General features: G+C 41.4%; 1 protein-coding gene across 2 annotated transcripts in view; it reads right to left on the bottom strand.

Annotated features, from left to right (window-relative positions):
* Positions 1–19,010, bottom strand: part of rapgef5b (Rap guanine nucleotide exchange factor (GEF) 5b) — a 69,644-nt gene extending 50,634 nt beyond the window's left edge. The window contains exons 1-5 of one of the 2 annotated variants that reach the window (XM_061247593.1): positions 18,383–19,010; positions 10,261–10,308; positions 8,819–8,925; positions 6,264–6,385; positions 5,458–5,626 (exon numbers count right to left, since the gene is read on the bottom strand). In XM_061247593.1, coding sequence (XP_061103577.1) covers positions 5,458–5,626; positions 6,264–6,385; positions 8,819–8,925; positions 10,261–10,308; positions 18,383–18,544 — 608 coding nt within the window. In that variant the 5' untranslated portion in view covers positions 18,545–19,010. The remainder of the gene's footprint in view (positions 1–5,457; positions 5,627–6,263; positions 6,386–8,818; positions 8,926–10,260; positions 10,309–18,382) is intronic. The other variant, XM_061247599.1, reaches the window with a different exon arrangement.
* Positions 19,011–20,467: the final 1,457 nt, after the last annotated feature.

The following is a 20,467-nucleotide window of genomic DNA, read 5'->3' as shown; positions in this document are numbered from 1 at the left end:
AGTCTGGGTCTGCAGGCCGTCTGTGGGATTGCTGGAAATGAGTGGAAGGGTTTAGATTCACCCTAATGAACAGAAGATAACGTACCCAGATCACCTCCGAGATCATTTAGTCCATGCAGTATTGCCACTCAAAGATGTCATCTACTATGTGGAATTGTGCCATGTATGCCCAAGACATTTTAAGAACAATTAAAACACTAAAATGCCTCCAAAGAACCATAACTCAAACAATATTCATAAAAAACGTATATACAATTTGAAGACACAACTAATTGTTGTATCACAAAATATCAATGCCAGAGACTGGACATTCAACTGAAGAACAAATTATAAATTCATCTCAGAACATCAACAACAGTTCATATTTATAACAAAAAGATTAATTGATATAATTTCCCCCCAAAAAAAGGAAAGAGAGAAACCTTTCTACAGCACAAGTCATTTTCAGAGTGGAGTGGATTGACCAAAAAACTGGAACTACTGGTATAAATCCATAATTATTCAAATAGTAAACAGTGGAGCATAGCTGGCGGCTTCTCTTGTCCAAACCATTACATATACTGTTTCTCCACCAGTTTATACTTGCATAATGCTGAAGAACAACCATCAGTGAGTGACTGACAAAGCAGACCAGGTAGACAGTAAATTCAGCATAATGATATTTTTGTTTGCCATATAAATATTTTCAGAGAGAGGAATTGTTATTTTCTATGAATGTATTTTTGTTTTATAATCCTGTTTATGCAGTCTTGTTTTATTATGACAGATGGAAGCGAGAGAGGGCTGTTCTTGTATCTTCACATCCGGATATGTTTTAATGCTAATAAAGCCAGTTTTGACAGAGAGAAAGAGATATCAAGAATTAGAGCGTGAGAAAGAGACCTTAAAAACAGTCCCTTTCTCCAGACTGAGAACTCAAATAGCTTCAGTAAAATATCAGGGTGTTCAAAAGCTGTATTTTTTGTGGGGGGGGGGGGGGGGGGGGGCACACCAGAAGTGAATACAACACGCATCAGAAACTGTGGGACTCTGGGTCAGAGTGATAGCTTTCAGCTTCAGCACCACTGAACTAGAACCTCACCAGCTGTATAAACAGGTCAGAGAACATTGTGTTACGTAAAAAGCAGACAGACTGATGTCGGCATTCGACTGCATTTCTGGAATTTGGCCATTATGTAATTTGGGGTTGTTTTTCTTCAACACAGTGGCAGTGGTTTACAGAGGAAAAAGATCAATCGAGAAGACAAGTACAGACAAAGCAGCAGCAGCAACGGTGTGCTGGTCCTCCTCTGGACAGCTCAGTGAGACACTGACACCTGCTGGCTTTGAGCGGAAATGCAGACGTAGTGCACACACGTCTCCAGGCTGTCATAACTGGCATGTACCCAATGAACAGGAGTCGGCATCAGAGGCCCCGCCCTCAGGCCTCCTCCCCCACGCCCCTCTACGTGTGATTCATTTGACTGTGCTTCACCTGTGCTTCCATTGCAAAACATTCATTTATTCTCTCCAGTTTGGGAAAAAAGCTGTGAGCTTCTGGTGCCAGTCAGCGGAAACAGGGACGGCGCTATGGAAACAGTAGGCCACAGATATTTCTCGTGTATTACACACTAGGAACTACAGAGACCAATCAGCAGAGAAAACTGCCGAGGGAGTGAAGTAAGACTGAGAGGCAGACATGTTGACTGAAGCCCTGTCAGAACAGGAACCGCAACACAGATGTGACCTTAAAAAAAATCCACAGCCAGATAAATCCCTTTGGCCATTTCATTTAGCAGCTCCAATTTAGGGGCTTCTCCTCTTTAATATCATTGTGAGTTGTTTGCCGTGTCGTATTTCAAAAGGCGAGCACACGGTGTAATAAAAGGCTGGGGAGAGGGAGGGGGAGAGTGTGCTACAGCGCCTGTGTGAACAGCAGCGCGCGAGAGGGAGCGCGTGGGCGAGACCCCCCCTCCCTCTCCCGTGCGTTAAATCAACGCAGGGAAATGAGTGCGCTGAGAGAGACTGTGTCGACTGGCATTAAAGCGCTCCCATGCGAACCCTTCTCTGCTCCTGCAGCGCACGCCTCTGAGGAAATCTACTCCAGTTGCCAGGCCAAATTGCATTTTATTCATTTTATTTTCCTCCAGCTCTTTGCTTTGCTCTCAATCTGCTCCAAAGAACAAAGGAGGCCAACACCTTCAGAAGCAATAAAAACGTCACAGTTTTGCTCCTGTTTGTCATCACAGGTTAACGCAGCGAAATGAGACGAAATTATTTATAAATATGCCTCTTGATGACATTCAGCACTGAGCGTTAAATCATACCTCCGTCATGTCATTATTTGAATCCTAATGCCTACAAGCTTCAGAAAGGTGTTCACTGTCCAATCCGCATCGACAAAGTGTCACAAGCTCTGTTCCTCTGGCCCACTTCCTCTTCAGGTATGTAAATACAATTCAAACAACACACAAATCCCCAGGGCCGAACGTGCGTGGGTGAGTAATATCCAAACAGCACAGATTACGTCATCACTCAGAACAGGGATGGAAGGAAACAGCTCCCTCCTCGCGGCCAAACTCTCAACACTAGAAGGCCTTGCATAAATCCATCACCATTATTCCAGCAGATATTTTTATGGCTTTATCTGGAGCAAATGCAAATATGAATTGAAGCACTGAATGTAAAGCAGTTAATTAATACGCGGTTCTTTTACAGTGATAAAATCTCAGAAATACAAATGGGATTGTGCTCTCAAATTTGGTTTTACAGGTTATTGAAACAGCTGAACGGGCTGCAGAATAAATTCGGTCACGTGTAATCAGCGAATGGGCGGAAACTTCACCCCAATCAATAAGCTGGCAGGGAACAGTGATTCTATATTGACTCTGACTGCTCCCCCACAGAATAAACATTATCATTAGGAAATATAACACACTGCTATCATGGCAATGCATAAACATATGCCTGGAATAAACAGGCACTATATGATTTCAATATGAATGCTAATATGGAATATGCGTACAGTCTTTTCAAGCCCAGTGATAAGAATGGAACGTATACATATATAGCAGTTACAGGTTTTTCTGAAACTGAAGACCTGAAGAAATACATTTGGTTTCACATCTACTGTGGTAAGTGCACCTCAATAGAAGCACAGAGGAAAAATTACACTGGAGACATTTATCCTGCTAAATAGACATTATGGTAAAGTATCACAAGCTCACAGTGCAGATAACTGTGATTATTAGCTTTGGGTTTAAGGCAATTCAATCCTTCTTCAGTGAAGATGTGTAAATAGGATCTGGAGAGTGGCAAGTCTTCTCTCATAGGACACTGCAATAATTCACACATTCGCTTTCACATGATATGCTCCCAAAAGCAAAAATCCCACAGTTAAACCAGAAAACTCTGTGGATAGACTCGGCAAAATGCAATCACTCCAAACACAAATAATCACCAGCCCTAGGGCTTGGGTTCAATCAAACGCAGTCCCTCCGGACGCAGAAATGCCACTGCGGTGGAATTAACGCAGCTCTGCTGGCCGCAAGGAAACAAGGCAGCACATACACCCACTTCACCTTCGTTTAAAAACGTAAAACATGAAAATAATATCACTTTAAAATGAGTCATCGGCACAGCGGGACACCATTCTGTCCGTTCCATTTAACACGACAAAAGCAGAGTGCGCTGATAAATTAGTGAAGATGGCGTATATTTAGATCCTCTCGTAGCTGTCCTGTACCAGCATCCTGAATTAGGGGGTGAGAGATCCACCCTACCCCTGCACCGAGGCTGCTGAGGAAGGTCTTTCTGCCCATACACCGCACCCTGGGGTTTTACATCTCTGAACACAGCATTTCCACAGCATTCACAAACGCTGTGAATGATCTGCTCGACATAGAACCTAAATCACCTTAAAGTGCTGGCTGGTTTTTTCTTGAATTCTTTTCCGCATCCCATCATTTTCCTGGAGTTCAGTTTAATGTGGGATTATTGCGTTCATTTTTAAGGGGTCAGGAAATCATTTTCCGTGAGCTTTTCCTGGTTTTTGACTCCCTCTAGAAAAAACCCATTGTATATAGATAGAGAATGTTTGAAATGACATGTTACATTTCCATAATTGCATAATTATGGAAAAGGCTTCATTGTGTTTGTTATAAAGCGCCATGGAACAGGTAAAACGTTTGTTATCAAACAGCTAATGAATCCAATCAGACACTGTAATTAAGTTCAGTGTGGGAAGCTCTTTTCAAGGTTTATTGATTATGCTGAACAGTCAGGACAGCCAAGTCACTTTCTCTTCTGGGTTTTCAGCATCCTGGTATCAAAAACCTGAACTATGAGTATTCATTATGGATCTATTACAGCTATCTATGTTACACTTAAAATTACACCCAACATATTTTCTACTGAAAGGACTACATCCTCAATCCCTGTTTTATACTTGCAGTACTGTGGCACTTCATGTCTTCATACATTTATTAGGCTACTGGTATCAGTTGTGACACTGATAAAATTATCTTCTTTGCACTTTGCCTTAAGCTACACGTGTGCACTTTCAATGCCTTCAAATGCAGTAAAAATAATAGCCTGGCACAGTCCACTTCCTGTTTATTCAAACTGATCATTAGACTCTGTAGCAATCCTGGCAGTCCTGAGATACTATTACTGGGGGAGAGGCAAAGTCAAATCTTATTTGTTTAAAGAGATTACAGGGGCCCCATACTGCAACATGCTGTGTCAATACCTGTAGTCTGGCATTTTCACATATTTTTGCTTGGCAATATGGGCCAAATATGTGCACAAGAAAGAACATGCTTCTATGGTTGTGTCAGCATTTGATTATATCACCAATCTGATTATGTCCTAAAGATGACGTTTCAGCATAAATAAATATACACACACTTAGCACTTTATTAGGAACTAATACTAATACCATACCCTTTCTCTCAGCTCGAACCAGTCTGGCTATTCTCCACTGACCTCTCTCATGTGCCCGCAGAACTGCCGCTCACTGGATGTTTTCTGTTTTTCGCACCATTCTGAGTAAACTATGAGTAGAGACTATAGTGTGTGAAAATCCCAGGAGATCAGCAGTTACAGAAATACTCAAACCAGCGCAACAATCATGCCACGGTCGAAATCACTGAGATCACATTTTTCCCCCATTCTGATGGTTGATGTGAACACTAACTGAAGCTCTTGGCCCATATCTGCATGCTTTTACGTATTGCACTGCTGCCACACGATTGGCTACTTTGCATTTCAATCGCATCGTGTTCCTAATAAAGTGCTCAGGGAGTGTATATATGCATGAATAGCCAAGTGATATCAAACCTGACTGCAGTAAATCAGGTCTTGAATTTCAGGTAGAACATACATGTAGGAAGAGCACTTCCTACTTTTGAGAAGTGTAGGACTCAGTATGGGGTTCTAGCGCACACCTACAGCAGTAGCATGAGAGCGTGTACTCACGGAGTGACCATGCCGACGCGGAACTGGACGTAGGGCACCAGCTGCAGGAGCAGACGCACGCCGTTCTGCCACTGCGCCTCGTTCCGGAACTCGCAGCCCTGAGTCTCACACTCCTCGAAAGAGAACTGGTAGTACGTGTTGGAGTCCTCGAAAACGATGTGCTGGTCCACTAAAAGACAACCATTTTACAGGAGTCAGTGATGAATACTCTCAGCTCTGCGACTGCAGAGGCTGGGACAAGATGCAGAAAATCCCATCCAACAAGACCTGCAGCCTCCCAGTGCAGAAAACCAGCAGCAAACCATTTCCTCCTCAGTTAGCATCAGCTTATTCATTTCTTAACTTACCAAATCATTTACACTGGAATCCTTGGAATCTGGAATTTTTCATAATTTAACTTCATTTTGTTCCTTAATTAATAAAAGTAAACATAAGACACAGCGTATGGTAGTTTACTTTAGGACCGGCTCCAGTAGGTAAGCAGTTAACTTGACTAACTAAGCCAGGGTAATTGGTTGGAACAAAAGCAAACAGGCACACTGACCCTCTGGGGAGCGAGCCAACAGTGGTGCTTTAATGCTTTAATGCTGTGCTTTGCTATGATCAGATGACAGGGCCAGGGCCAGGCAGTAAGGAGGCCCTGACTGCAGCAGGATCCTCCATGCGGCCCTTATACTGGTAGACCACAGGGGCCACTGAGTGTGTCATGATATCTCATACAGCACATTTCCATAGGCACTTCTCTCAGACTTATTGCACACAAAAGCCCTGGAGTTGGGCAGTGCAGCAGAGACAGGTTCCCTCACCTGACATCAGGATGCCGAGCTCCAGCAGGACCTGCCAGACCTTTGTGGCCATCATCCTGCATTGTATGAAGAGACACTGCTCCAGGAGCCACTGAACCAGCTCCAGGCCGACATAGCTCCTCCTGCACAGAGAGGAGAAGTTATTCATGGAGAGGCACAGAAAGCACGTATTGTCCTATATCCCCTAGCTCATTCATCACACCCCAACAAGCTGCATCAGCTCTTAACCCGTGGATGTAGCACCTCCAAGATGGAGAGAGAGTGTGCGAGCGAGAGTGGAGGGGGAGGGGGAGGGCTTGTTCACACAAGGACACAGTAAACGCATACGCTCTCCTAGGCCACTGCATACGGTACTTATCACAGACCTACCCCCATAAATGAGGCACGGTTTGTGCAGGTGGCTCAGTTGACACGACTCCTCCAACAGAGATAAACAGGCTTATTCACAGTCACACGCTCAGCACACACCTCTGCATAAACACTGGCCCAGTTCCAAACCAAGTAGCTCCCCTAACAGAGCGATTGGCTTAATAGGTGCATTACAGATAACAAACAGCACACACCTTAAAAACAGCCGCCATACATTTGATCACATTCCAATAGAGCTAATCACACTCTGCCTACAGCGAGACAGTGAGTCACTCAGTGCGTCACTCTGCCAGGTGCACCTGACGCAGAGGGCCGTCTCTGCAGGAAGGCATGCCGTTACACATGTGTGGTGTACACACACACACACACACACACATGCACACACACACACACACATGCACACATGCACACACACATACACACACACACACACACACATAAAGACATAAACACAGGCACACACACACACACAGGTCACACACACATAGGTGCACACACACGCAAAAACACACACAAGCAGGCGCACAGGGACACACGCACCTGCTAGCTATCTACAGGACATCACCTAACCACACCCATTTTCCATTCAAATACATGCCCTTTTGTTCCTGCCATACACCTAGGCCAATATGATCCTTCCTCTGACCATTCTCCACAGAAACCCTAGCCTTGTTCTCCTGCCCCCTTCTCTCCTGAGGGAAAGTTCCCCGTCACCTCTCAGAATGAAGAATGAAAGAGAAACTTACAGGGACACACAGAAAGAAGGGAGGCAGTGGACACTGCATTTGGTGCTTTGGACACTGTCCTTACCAATACAGGTGATGCAAAGCAGATTTCACCGAAACATCAATATGAAACTGAGATGTTGTCAGCCCTGTAATAATAAAGAGCTGTGAAATCAATCAAAATGGTCCATTATGCTCAATGTCAGTTACATTCTGGAGTATGGACTATATAGAAGTCTGTGTTTAATTCTCAATTAGTAGTAAAACTCAATTAAGTAGTACTTAAATGAGTTCACGTTGTTACATCTCCACTAAAACAATGCAACAGTGACGGAGGGGAAAAAAACGACTTGGAGCAAACAGCCATCCAGCCAGCCTTTTGGCTTGAAGAACAGGGTTAACCATGCCTACCCTGACACCTGCCATTTCACACGTCAGGTGCAACATGCCCGGACCATTACTGAACTCAATCACCATTATTTATCATTGAATAAGAACTTAAATGCATGGCAGCACGATGGGCCCCACCCAAACGTCCTTCAGAGGTCACAGTGCACAACATCAACGGTAACCTAGCTGACGAATACTGTCTGCATGCCATCTAGAAAGCGAATGTTTTAAATAAAGCCGTTGCGCTCAGCATTCATGTGCTCCTCCCTAGCTTAGCGCCCTGTGGCACCATACTTCTCAATCACAGCCAATTAAAGGTGCACTCAAACGGCCCTCAACAGTAGGCAGTTCATAACTCACTATAGATATGCGCTCTGATCGACTGCTCGCCGCCATGACAGGCATGCAGGAGTGCACCTAATTCGCCCAGCAGCGGCCGTGAATCACGACTCGAGTCAGCACGACATGATATAAGCACCACAATGACATGAAAGGTACGCTAAACACAAAATAAAGAGCATCAGTCACACCCTTTATCACAGATTCAACTCGTGTTATTAGCAGGCTTTTTAGCGTTAGCATTAGACATTCCGAACGTTGTTTTCATGAGTTGGTTCGTTTACTTTTATTTTTTGTTCTTATTTAAACCAGCCCGGGTTTATTAAAACAGACAACTGAGACACAAGAAGAATGTGCTTTTATTGAGTCTTGTCAGGGGAAATATCTGATTTAGCACCAGCTAATCCCGAAGCCAAAGCTTCACATGAATTGACTGCCTGCCCATATAGTGTAACTGGCATTGTCATTTATTTTCACTGACCCTCAAACACACAACCTCCCAACACAAATGGTAATGATTGGTTCAAGCATGCAAATTATACCACACAAGCTATAATTAACCTAAATGTAGGCGGATAATGAACATGTGGCCGCCATCAAGCACAAGGAGACTTCATTATAACAACTGACATATGGCAAAGCTATTCAACCAAATGCTGTGGCTAATTCATGACAGCTACAGGGAAGAAGTTTTGGACAGGGCCTGTTGGACCCAACAGAGGGACAGGATACCTGATGATTCTGGCGAGATGGATCCGGTCTTTGGCGGGATACGGGCCATGTGATAAGAAAGCGTTCCTCAAGGCCCGTCCAGCACACGGAAAGTTTTCTAAGCAGGCCTGAAAACCACAATGAACATGTCCTCAGATTTATGGTCGTATGTGTACACCGCAAACACAACACGTCATATACCGTGTGTGTCCACAGTAAATATGCAAACAAAGGCCTAAAAGCTCCCTGAAGTGGGCCAATTACAAACCACTTCAAGGTGGTTGAAAAAGAAACTAACCAGGGTAAAGTATTTTATCAAACTTACCACATTAATAAATTGGCTTTCAATCAAAATAAGAACGTTATACCAGTAACGGTCATGTAAACACAGATGTTAAAGAGGTATCCCATAAATTACAGGTCCATCCTGTAAGCCTTTTCAATCCAAAAATGCCATCAAAGGAAAAGGGAAAGTCCCCTCTCTAGCATTTTGGGTTGGTTTAAGCCTTGCCATCAAACGCATTACACTCACAGAGCAGGTATTGGGTGAGCCTGACCTATTGTTACTGTACAAGTTAATCCTGTAGGCACTGCAAATCTCAACCCGTCCACAGAAGCATTAGGTCATCATCCGTGTATACAGACAACAGGTTGCTACAGCATTTTAGTCAGCGTTATATAATACACTTGTGCTACCACAATATTGAATATCATTGTTGCCACGTCAATGAAACGACACAGGCATTTACATAACAGAGAAAAGGACTTCTTGATTGGCAAGTGGCATCATGTTCCGCACAGTAGAATCTGACCAGTCAATAGTCTTTTTGTGCTGCTCCATTAAGCTGAAGCTCATTTTGTCAGTGGAATATACCTTCAGGGGCAAAGATCAAACAGAAGCATTAAAGGGGGCTCATGTGTAGATTATGTGGGCTTTAGACAGTAATGAAGAAACACCAATGCACAGCCCTCTACATAAATAATAAAATAATCATAACCACTGACCTTCAAATCTAATCAAGCCCAATACAGTGTATTTGAAGAAGCATTTCATAAAGGGCTGAAATTATGGTTTAGTGGTTAGGGAACCTGAACTATGACTATACCATCGCTGGTTCAGAACCCAGGGATGGGGCAGTGCTGTTTTACACATGAGGAGTTGTGCTTCAGTAGATATGCATCTGTAGGAACCGATATTATGTCAACTGTTAGCTAATGCCAGCTTCCATAGAAAGAATGTAATACAAGTGATGCATGATAAATATACTGTAGGTGCATTACAGAAAAAATAAAAATAATAATTACTGCATTTGCACAGTAAGAACCCATTAAGGCTACGTTCTGTTCAAGAGGCAGTCAGAAAATTACAATGCATCAGTCATTTTCAATATACAGGAGCAAATAATCATGTGTTAATGAGTGTCATACAAATGGCACATAAAACACAGAAACATCACATTTACCTTGTGTTTGGAGAAGCCAGAACTGGGACCAGGAGTGGTGTCAGGTAACTGCAGGCAAGACAAAATCAATACAAACCCACATCAGCATCATTACCTAACTAAGAAGAGAACAAAATACCTGGAGCACAGTTGACAATAATATAGACCATCAACAGACATATCTCCTTTATAATATCACAGACATTTGCTTAAACATTATATGGTATGCTGCAGTAGCATTCCATTTTTTTGATGCATCACATCTTCACCACAAAACACAGTCAACAGTTACAAACATGATCACTTCAAGAGGATGTCAGTCACAATGATTATAGATAAACAATTCTGAAGTTCTGACAAATTTTCCTCTACCACAGTGGTGCCAATGCTACAAGCAGACATAAAAACTTTGGAAAAGACATCCAAGAGTCAAAAAGGTCTGCATTTTCAACACCAGTATAAAACAAAAACCCATACATATAATATTTTTGTAAATCTTTCTGACCTGCAGTAGGATTTGATCAGAATGAATCACAGTTCGAAGACAGAAAATCAAAATGCTTAAGCTTTTTCTCAACAAATATTTTAGAATGCATTACAGTAGGAACAGAGGAGAGAGAGGTTCCAAAGTGGTGAATATCAGTGATAGACAACTAGGGCACAGTTTGTAGGTCAGCTAAGAAAATAAACTTTGTCATAAAGCTCAAAGCATGCCAACAGGCTTAATAGTGTGTGGCAGCTCCCCATTTTACTAAGTGGCCCATATATCTTAGTTTGCTAATCACAAGTAAATAAAATGGCTGTATAAGGAACACTGCCAAAGCAACTGAAGCAAATAAAATATCAATAGTGTAAAAACATGTATGGTTAGGCAGATGGCTTTAAACGTATTTTAAAATATATATATTCCATTGGACTAAGTGGTGTATGATATCTATTTTCAATATGTAACTTATTGTTGCCATTCAGAAAACATTAAAGTGTTTAATTAATTTGACATTATGAATGGTGGTCTTTCACTTTGAAACGGAAACATATTATGTCATTTATACGGGGAAATATAACCTCTAATTCTGAGTGCTACCCAGTGCTGGCTCGTTCAGGTTCATCGTTCTTGCCATGTACATAGCAGACCTTCCAAATTTTACATTTCAAGCATCTGTATGGAGCAGAACCCCACTGTGTGCAGGGCATCACTGTACTATAAATGTATGCCCAAACAATAGTGCGATAAGTACAAGTAAAATGAATGGAAGCCAATAGACTTGCTTTGGAGAAATACCCATGTTTTTTATTGAAGACATGTACAGGATATTACATTGATGTAGAAATGATATGACCTTCCTATGCTGTGCCTTTGGAAACTTCAAGGGAACAGGTACTGTACTGTACTGTACCTGTATATAAACAGGCCATATGGCTGCAGCAGGGAGTTTGGCTCCTTCTGTCACACTCAATTCCAGATAGTAGTGTCCCAAATTACCTGAATTCACCCTACAACTGTGCTTACTATTCTGCAATACACAACTGTTTATAGACATATGTCATATGACTTTCACCCCTTGCCTTGAACTCTCAGCACAAAAACCCTATAAATATAAGTACTTCTTTAAGTGTCATCGATTAAGAAAATTCAAGCAATGCTCATAGGAGTTCTTGGAGGGTTTTTTAACGTACATTTCAGGACAGCTTAAATGCAAACACTGTTGATGTATGGAATTATTCAGTAAAATAGGCCATACTACAGGCTCACAAATAAGACTGAACATGTAACAGCTTAAAGGGCACCAAGGCTGGCACCAACTGGCTAGCACACCGCAGGTTTGGGCCCCGGTTGTCACCAGCCATCGATAACCAGGCGTCCACGGAGATGGGCTTTGCCCCCACCAGTGATTCAGTTGGGTTTAAGTCAGTCAGAGTTATTGCTGCATTAGCTCCTCCGAACATAATGCCAGGCCCCCACACACTGCCATCTGTACTCATCGGTGAGTAATATACTTCCCCTTTTGTGAGTGCCAACTCCCCAACAGCACAGCACTGTGCGGCCTGCAGTGTGGGATACAATCTGCAGGTGAATAAATCAGAGTCCTGCGCTGCTTTGTACAGGGGAGCAGGTGGCATTCTGCAAAGCAGCAGCGCCTCAAGCAACGCAAATGCTTTTCCCAAAATGGGGAAAAAAAAAGAGTAAGGAAAAAAACATTAGACAATGCTTTCAATTTTAAACGACTACCAGTATATACGTTTGGTCCCTCATAAGCATATCTCCCATGCCCAAAGGAAGCAGTGAGCACATCAGGCAAATGTCAGCAATAATCAAAATTAATCTCTGCATACTCGCTCTAGAAAGGTTACCAGCATCAATATTACCCAATGGAAAATAATAACCCAATTATTCTGCTTGCACAATATTGGAAATCTTCAAATAAAATCTAGAGAGATCATTTATTTGAAAACTACCAAAAGCATTGTTGAAAGAAATAAGCAATATTTTGCACATAAAAAGCATGACGCGTTTGTAGACAGGAAAGTGCTTCACAAATGTATTAGCTTCCTGCATGTTACACATCTTCTGGGTTAAATATTTAAAATCACAGAACTATATTACAAGCGGAGTGGGAACTTTCAGTTTGTGTATTAATGCAGAATGACCCAAGTGTCATATTGACTTTTAGGGTCACATAGCCCAGCCCATGGCCACACATAAAGAGCGGATCATTAAAAGAATCAAACACATCCATCTCTGGTTCACAGCCTGAGATTTCTTAGGATTTATACACCCCGACAAACAGTCTACATTTTGTTCCAACACAAAATGAATCTCTTTTGACAACTTTGTTCCAACGTCCATAACCATTAACAGACTGAAAACTGATTTCCAGCATTTGTGCGGAGCGGTTCCGTTTTTCAAACTCTAAAAAGTAATTGTGATTCAGAGCAGAATGGACTTAATTGGAATAGGCAATTTTGAGAATGTCAAAACATATTGCTCACTGCCATTATCTTGGCTACAGAATATTAAATTATTTCAAATATCTGCAGCATAATTTAAGAGATGAAAATAAACAAGGGATTATCATGAAACATTACAATTTTAGGAAGAGTCATCGCAGCAAGTAAATGTGCCACTGCTTTTAAGGAAGTAATACACAATCTGGATTTCAGCTGCACACCGAGACTGGAGCTGCAACATCCTCCCATAGCCAGGCAGGTGCACACTATCAAGGCACCCTGTGAAACGTGTGTAGTCAAAAGAGGCTTCTCTTTGCTCCAAAAGCTGAACTGCAGCAGTTACTACAGCAGGGAACAGTGTGACTGGCACAGCGGAATGTCATACAGTCCAGTCCAATGTCTTTCATTTTAATACAAATAAAGATAGAATGCACTTTTGTAATAAGGAACAAGTGTGGGTAAAACACAAATTCTGTAAGCCATTTGCAAATTTATTTGATTCAATTCAACCATTGATTCAATAGCAATAACATGCATTGTTGGGTTTATTATTATATGAAAAGGCACACCTTAAGGATAAGTGTGAATGTAATTCCACTTGGAGATGTCCTAATACAGCTCTAATATTCCTCTAGGAACTGATGTGTGTCCACACATGCACGCACGCGCGCACACACACACACACACACACACACACACACATACATATATATATATACAAACACACACACACTCACACACACACATACATACATACATACAAACATACATACATATACACACACACACACACACATACACCGTATCAAGCACTGATTGATGTAAAAAGGTGAGCATTATCCTGAAATGAGGCATTTCCATTCAAATTCAAACTCTCTAACAGTATATTTTGCTGCTACTAAGTAACAGACCAATATACAGTAATTTCCTGATGTGTTCATATCTCAGAGACCGTGCTGTGGCTGTGCATATGTATACATTTATATTTTCTACATGCTCATAGAGCATTTACTGCAAAGTCAGTTGACTGTTATAAAGGTACCTCATTCACCGCATCTCTACTCAGCATGGATAAAACAATTCAATCCAATAAACCAATCTATTATTCAACTTCAGAGTCAAAACTGAAAGGGATGACCATTGGATACTGTTGAGGTTTGAGTAATTGGTGTAAACTTTATGACAAACCGAAAAAACAGAAGGCGGCTTTGATGACAACCAGGTGACATGACATGACAGGCGAGCTCAGACATGTTCCCTGTCCTCCCCTGCGTGGCGGAGTCGTGTGGCCTTGTTCCAAACGAGCTTTCTTCCAGCACACTCCCTGATTCCCTCCAACCGTATGCGTATTCGGGCATGTCTGTTCCACTCCACAAGTCCTCCAGAAACCAGATTCCACTCAGCCGCGGAGCCCGGACCAGGACACGACTGACAGAAAAATTTGTCCTGCCGTCAAGAGTGTTTAAAGAGGGGGGGGGGGAAACATCCACATAGGAGGAGCAAGAAAGAGATTATCTCTTTGAACCTTCAAAGTCTCAGATCTACTTATACGATTGGCTGAGAGTCATTCAAAGTTGACACTGATTACAGCGAGATTAAACGTTTCCCTTTTGTGCCCATTTGTACAGTATTACAAGACACTGCACTGGCTGCTAAAGGGTCATTTATGGCAGGCTGTCATGAGACAAAATACTGTATCATACACAGCAAGACATCAAACAGACATGACTCCGTTGAGAATTAAATGGTAAACAGACTAAACAAATCCTTAAAACATAAAGTTAAAATGAGTTATCAAGGGAGGTCAAACTCCTACCATATCAATTTCCAGTAAAGCATTATCATGACTGGATGACAAGATCCACAATGAGACGTTTGATCAGTTTTACAGCAGACATCATCTTTTAGGCCACTTAAAATCACTAGAAGACCTTATTCAGTCCAAAAATATGCAAGTGGTTCTCGCTGCATTTTCTAAGCACATCTGGCTAATAAATCACTAGCAAGGCCAAACTTCCGCACTTAAATGCAATTTTCTTAGGATGCAAATTATGATCACATTTCATTACAGTAGCAGCTTCAAAACAATGCATCTCTTGCTACCTGGCACCCAGTTACTCTAATATTTAAATAATACTATCAATACAAATAAGTAAAATGCACATCCCTCCATTAGAATGTATAGCTATACAACAAAAAAGACAAGAAAGGATTTTGAGAACAGCAAAGAAATGGCACTTCCTACATTTCATCTAAGAAGTAAACCACACTATGTTTTTGTGCAATTATATGTCATTTCTTTGTAAAATTCCTAATTACCATAAAATTCCGATGTAACAACTATGATATCAGCCTCCTGGTAAGAGTGATACATAACCTAGACACTGCCAGAACAACAGGAAAAATACAGGACTAGCATTGGTATATTGGCTAATGGTTAGTCTACATGCAAAGAATCAGGCGCCGCAGTTGGAGGGCAACAACACAGAATGATGGTGTTGCCTCCAAACTCATTACCAGGAGATAGGGTTTTCAATTCCAGATGAGACACTGCGGCCCAAGACCTGAGCAAGATATCTCATATCTATTCCAGGTCAAACCTCTGCTCTGTCACTGGCTGAGAGAATGCCTGTAATGTGTAAAAACTGAACCTAATATGGGTAGAGGAGACTGCTTTAGGGAACAATGTGATTTTCCTCTTTGACACTCTCCTTCAACTGAAGTCATGTCTCACCAAACTGGTTTCTGAAAACTGGTTGAAAAGCTCATCACTACCAGTGGACGGACAGATGGTCATTTGTGCACACAGAAGAGTTGTTGATTATGAAAATACAGCTGGGAACAGGAAGGCACAAGAAAGTGACATCATTCAAGATAAAAGCAGCAAGGGAGATGGCCATTGTTTTTTTTAAACAAGAAAGTAGCTGGCTTACAAGGTTGCTATGGTTGTTGGACAGGTTGATTTAATCACCTGTTCTTTTGCATTCAAAATTGTTTTGTGCAGCCTATCAATAATATCCAAAACTTGGTATGCATTGTATTACTTCTAGTCGCCTATTAAGACAGACTTCATGGTTAGCTAAGAGATTGTGTTAGTTGCAGTAACCTACTATCAGCTAGTTCCTATTTGTCTCATACTACAATGAACAGGTTCTTTGTTTAGCACATACCCTTCTCCAGTATGATTAGCACAGCTTTCTAGCATACTACATTTTATCAGATACTCACTGATCTGGATCTGTACAGAATCAATTCAGATTAGGCTGCTTCTTCAAGGGTTCCAAAGCCAGGTCAAGCCATGGATTTAAATCTGGCTAAGTGGCAGTCTGGCTAAATTTTCAGGTACTATGGCATATGATCGATGGGGTGTGAAAGCAGGCCTCCTTTCATTTGTTTTCAAATGAATATATACTGGTAATGGCAATTGGACTGTTCCATTTTAGATTATAGGGGTGTTACAGGTATATAAAGATGGATATAAAGTAGGACAGTTGGTCCTTGTATAAAAGAAAACCCATGGAGTACCAAAGCGAATTTCTTTTCTTTATGTTTACTTTTGGAGATATGAGGTGAGATATGAATTCTACATAGGAAAATATCCCTACATACACATTTACAAAGACTTCGGGTTTTTCTTTATAAATCTTATGGCACAAAGCAAACAGGTAGCAATATCTCTTAAATAGTCTGCTCATGGTAAACTAAATGAGCATAGTAGTCCCTTATGTGATCTTAAAACTGCCTACCAAGAAAGGTTTTTGTTTTGGGCAAACTCCCACTTGACTCACAGAATATCAATGGCAGAATGCTCAAAGTCTCTTAATGAACCACCCTAGTTATGATGAAATGCTGATAGGCTACAGAATAAAAGTAAGATGTGTATTGGCAAACAAAGAACAATATCAACAGGGGATCCAAGGGACCAGGAGAGCACATTGGTCAGTCATTTCGTTCAAAGGCATTAGCTTCCCAAAGTTAATATATTATGTGCTCAACAAAAATTACTGTGGGAGACCCACTGGTGATAACAGAATACACATTCAAACCAATTCCACACTGATATTAAACAGACAACTCATCTCCTTTGGCCTCACATGGACAAGTATGCAATCAGTGCATCAGACTAATCACTGCATGAACCTACCCAACAAAACAGCAAGAGACAAAGGCCAATCACAGCAATCAATAATAAAATGAGCAAAACCAATTACATCTAAATCTAAATGATAGCAATGTAACGCCATCAGATTCAGAAACCGCTTCTGTTCACAAATGGGTTATGATAACTCTACTTTTGGGAAAATACTAACTGAATGTAGCATTGTGTTTGCCTTTATCAGTCTGTGACACTGGTCATAGGAAGTTCAGTCATGAGAAGCCCATGTTCATTTTCAATCGAGTGTGCACTGCTTGGTCCAGTTTAGTATGAACAGGAACGGGGATTCCCAGCTAACACAGGTTCGTATACACGCGTACCCCCCAAACACTGCACCAGTCATGTGTTATTATATTTTTGTTAAATCACCTCAAGTGACCGCTAGAACGGAACTGGTTAAAACGAAAAGGTAAACAAATATTAGGTGCTAGGTTCGCGAAACCAAGCCTCCACATCTACTACCCAGCATTATCATTCATTACGCGGCCACTTTCATTTTACCGCCCATCAACAGTAGCCTACTCCGCTGTCACGCCCATGCTGAATTATTTGTTGCCAATTAAATCTTTATTGCTAGATGCATTTTATTATTTTTTCCGAAAATATTCTTGGCAGCACCTATGTGAAGGTGACTGGGCTATCGATACCACGCATTGTTGTTGAATAAAATGGCAAACGAGTAAGGTAACGCGTGGGTCGTGTAATGTTTTTGCATTTGATATGATGGATTCATAAAATAGTATCCATTACAAAAAACAATTAGGCTACAATTTAGCCATTCGTCCATTACATTTGTCTTAATCTAGTCCATTCGGCAACGTGGGTTTATTTTTTACTCATGACATCAATGATAAATATGGTTAACTATAGAATATACAGGCATCCATAGATATCCATATATGGAACCTACACCCACACCCGTATTGTATCGATACATCCTGGCTTGCGTTGCACTACAGCAATGCAAGGGTGTTCATAGTAGGCTCTAAAGCGTAAAAAGCTTAATTGGAACTGAGTACAGCACAATACGTTACTTACAGCCTCCACACTTTTCTTCCTCAAATGCAACCCGTGTTTTAACAATCCTGGCAGATCTCTGATCTTCTGCTTCAGCTGGACTTGCTCCTTTGCGTTTTTGTTCCACCGCCAGGCTAAGAGTCCGTCTTCCGATGCACTCGGCATGCCTTCTGCTTCCCCCATGTCCCCTACTACTTTCACGGAGACCCGCTTCGGAACTGCATTCTCCCTCTTAGTATTTTATCCATCTGCAACGAGCTTTCTGATGACCGGGTTCCTGCATCACGCGACGCTGCTCCACCCAGCGCTATTCTGCATTTTCTGTCATAAGAGTATCTATATATAACGTGGGCTGAGCTCATCCACAGGTGCAAATATCGCACTGAAAAAACGGCTACCTTGTGCGAGGAAGAAACGGAAAACGGTGTCTTCCGTGTCTTGGTGCGTTCGCCCCATTCGTCAGAATAAACAGCGCAAATACAAAACGCAGGACAAGTATGAATGCAAACACACAGAAAGCATGTCCTTTTGCCGTCACCGACGAAGGGTTCTTGAACAGCAGCGTTATAAATAATTCACACCTTGTCGGAAATGGTAAACGAATTGGTACATGGCAGCGTGTAGCTCCCGGTCATGGCGATGAGCTGGAGATCCGTGCCTTAGGTAGTGTCAGGTAAACGTACGTGTCGAGTTGACACTTCCTGTTTGAAACCTACAGGATCAACATTGTTCCCGTCGGACTGGGCTCTTCGCTTACTCCTGTAACGAACCCATTGATCGCTTAGCATTTATCAAATGAAATTTAAGAAGAGGCTTTTTTTTTAGTATGAAGCTTAAGGTTTAACATCAGACATGAGGGATAAGAAATCCTTGCATAGTTTGAATAACCCGTGTGTCCTTAAGTTAGTGTGTTAAATGTGTTTGTTCTAACTGAATGTCATTAAAAATACGAATTTACCGCGACTGTGGGGGTAGGTCAACGGTCCCAAAGACAGCTTAATATAGGCATTGTTATGGGTAGGTATTACATTTGTTGCGCGGTTATCTTAAGGCAGGGACCCTGGACCCATTTCTACTACTGTGCATGCAGAGGGTTGGAAGATATTTTGACATATCCAGAAAAGGACCCATAGACAAAAGGGAATGTGGTCTTCTTGGAACCTGCTATTCTGCATATTTATTAAACGAAGCCTAGAATACAAAGAAGACCAGGACCTCAAAGAGTAATTTGCAGTGTTAATTCAGGCATGTGTGATATTTAGGGAAATTGACTGTCATACGCTTGAACAAGTTACTGTAACTTTCAATGTTTAATCAAAATTAGGGCTGCATGATATGAGGAAAATATGCGATATGCATTAGTTATAATGTTCTTTCTGCTTTAGGTACACTGCTAACATAGACCCCAGACAATGAATAGCCTATGCCCACTAAATATATATATTTAAAAAAACCTTTTTTTCCAAACAGGCTTTTATTGAACAAATTGCAAATTGTATGTTCTGTTAAATCAATTTAACAGAACTTAATTTAAATAAATACTATTCATCGCAGTTCAAGCAGTCTTTTGCGATGCGTTTATTTTTTGCATGTTCATATCTCGATGACGATAAATATACAATATATCGTGCAGCCCTAATTTAAATGTTGAGCAGTATAAAATGGATGATGTGAAAGTCACCTTGGATATGAACCAAGCATGGATTACAAACGGGCCTGTTGAGCCCATGCCTCAAGGGCCTGAGAAGATCAGGCTCATCTCTCTAACTGGACTAAAACAAAAATCAGCACCTACATGGCTCCTTTTCAGATAAAATTGGTTACCCATGCTCTAGAGTTACATGAACTCTTAATAAATTATTGATTTTCTTTTTGTAGTTTGATATTTTACTTATGGTGAGGTGAATGGGGTGGTTGCAAATGGTTAGTTTTTATGGAGCTAAGGGGTTTTCATTTGTTCTATTCATTAAAAAACTTTACTGTTTAGCATATTACATACAGCTGTGCTGTGCTATTATTATGTGGAAGCGGGGTTGTGAGGCTTTGACATACTAATAGTACAGTGCAGCAGTATGGATAATTCTATGACACTAATATGGATTTGGG

The sequence above is a fragment of the Conger conger genome, chromosome 1 (genome assembly GCF_963514075.1).
Source record: "Conger conger chromosome 1, fConCon1.1, whole genome shotgun sequence".
Taxonomy (NCBI): domain Eukaryota; kingdom Metazoa; phylum Chordata; class Actinopteri; order Anguilliformes; family Congridae; genus Conger; species Conger conger.
The sequence above is the reverse complement of the archived record's forward strand: the minus strand, read 5'-3'. Positions and strand labels throughout refer to the sequence as shown.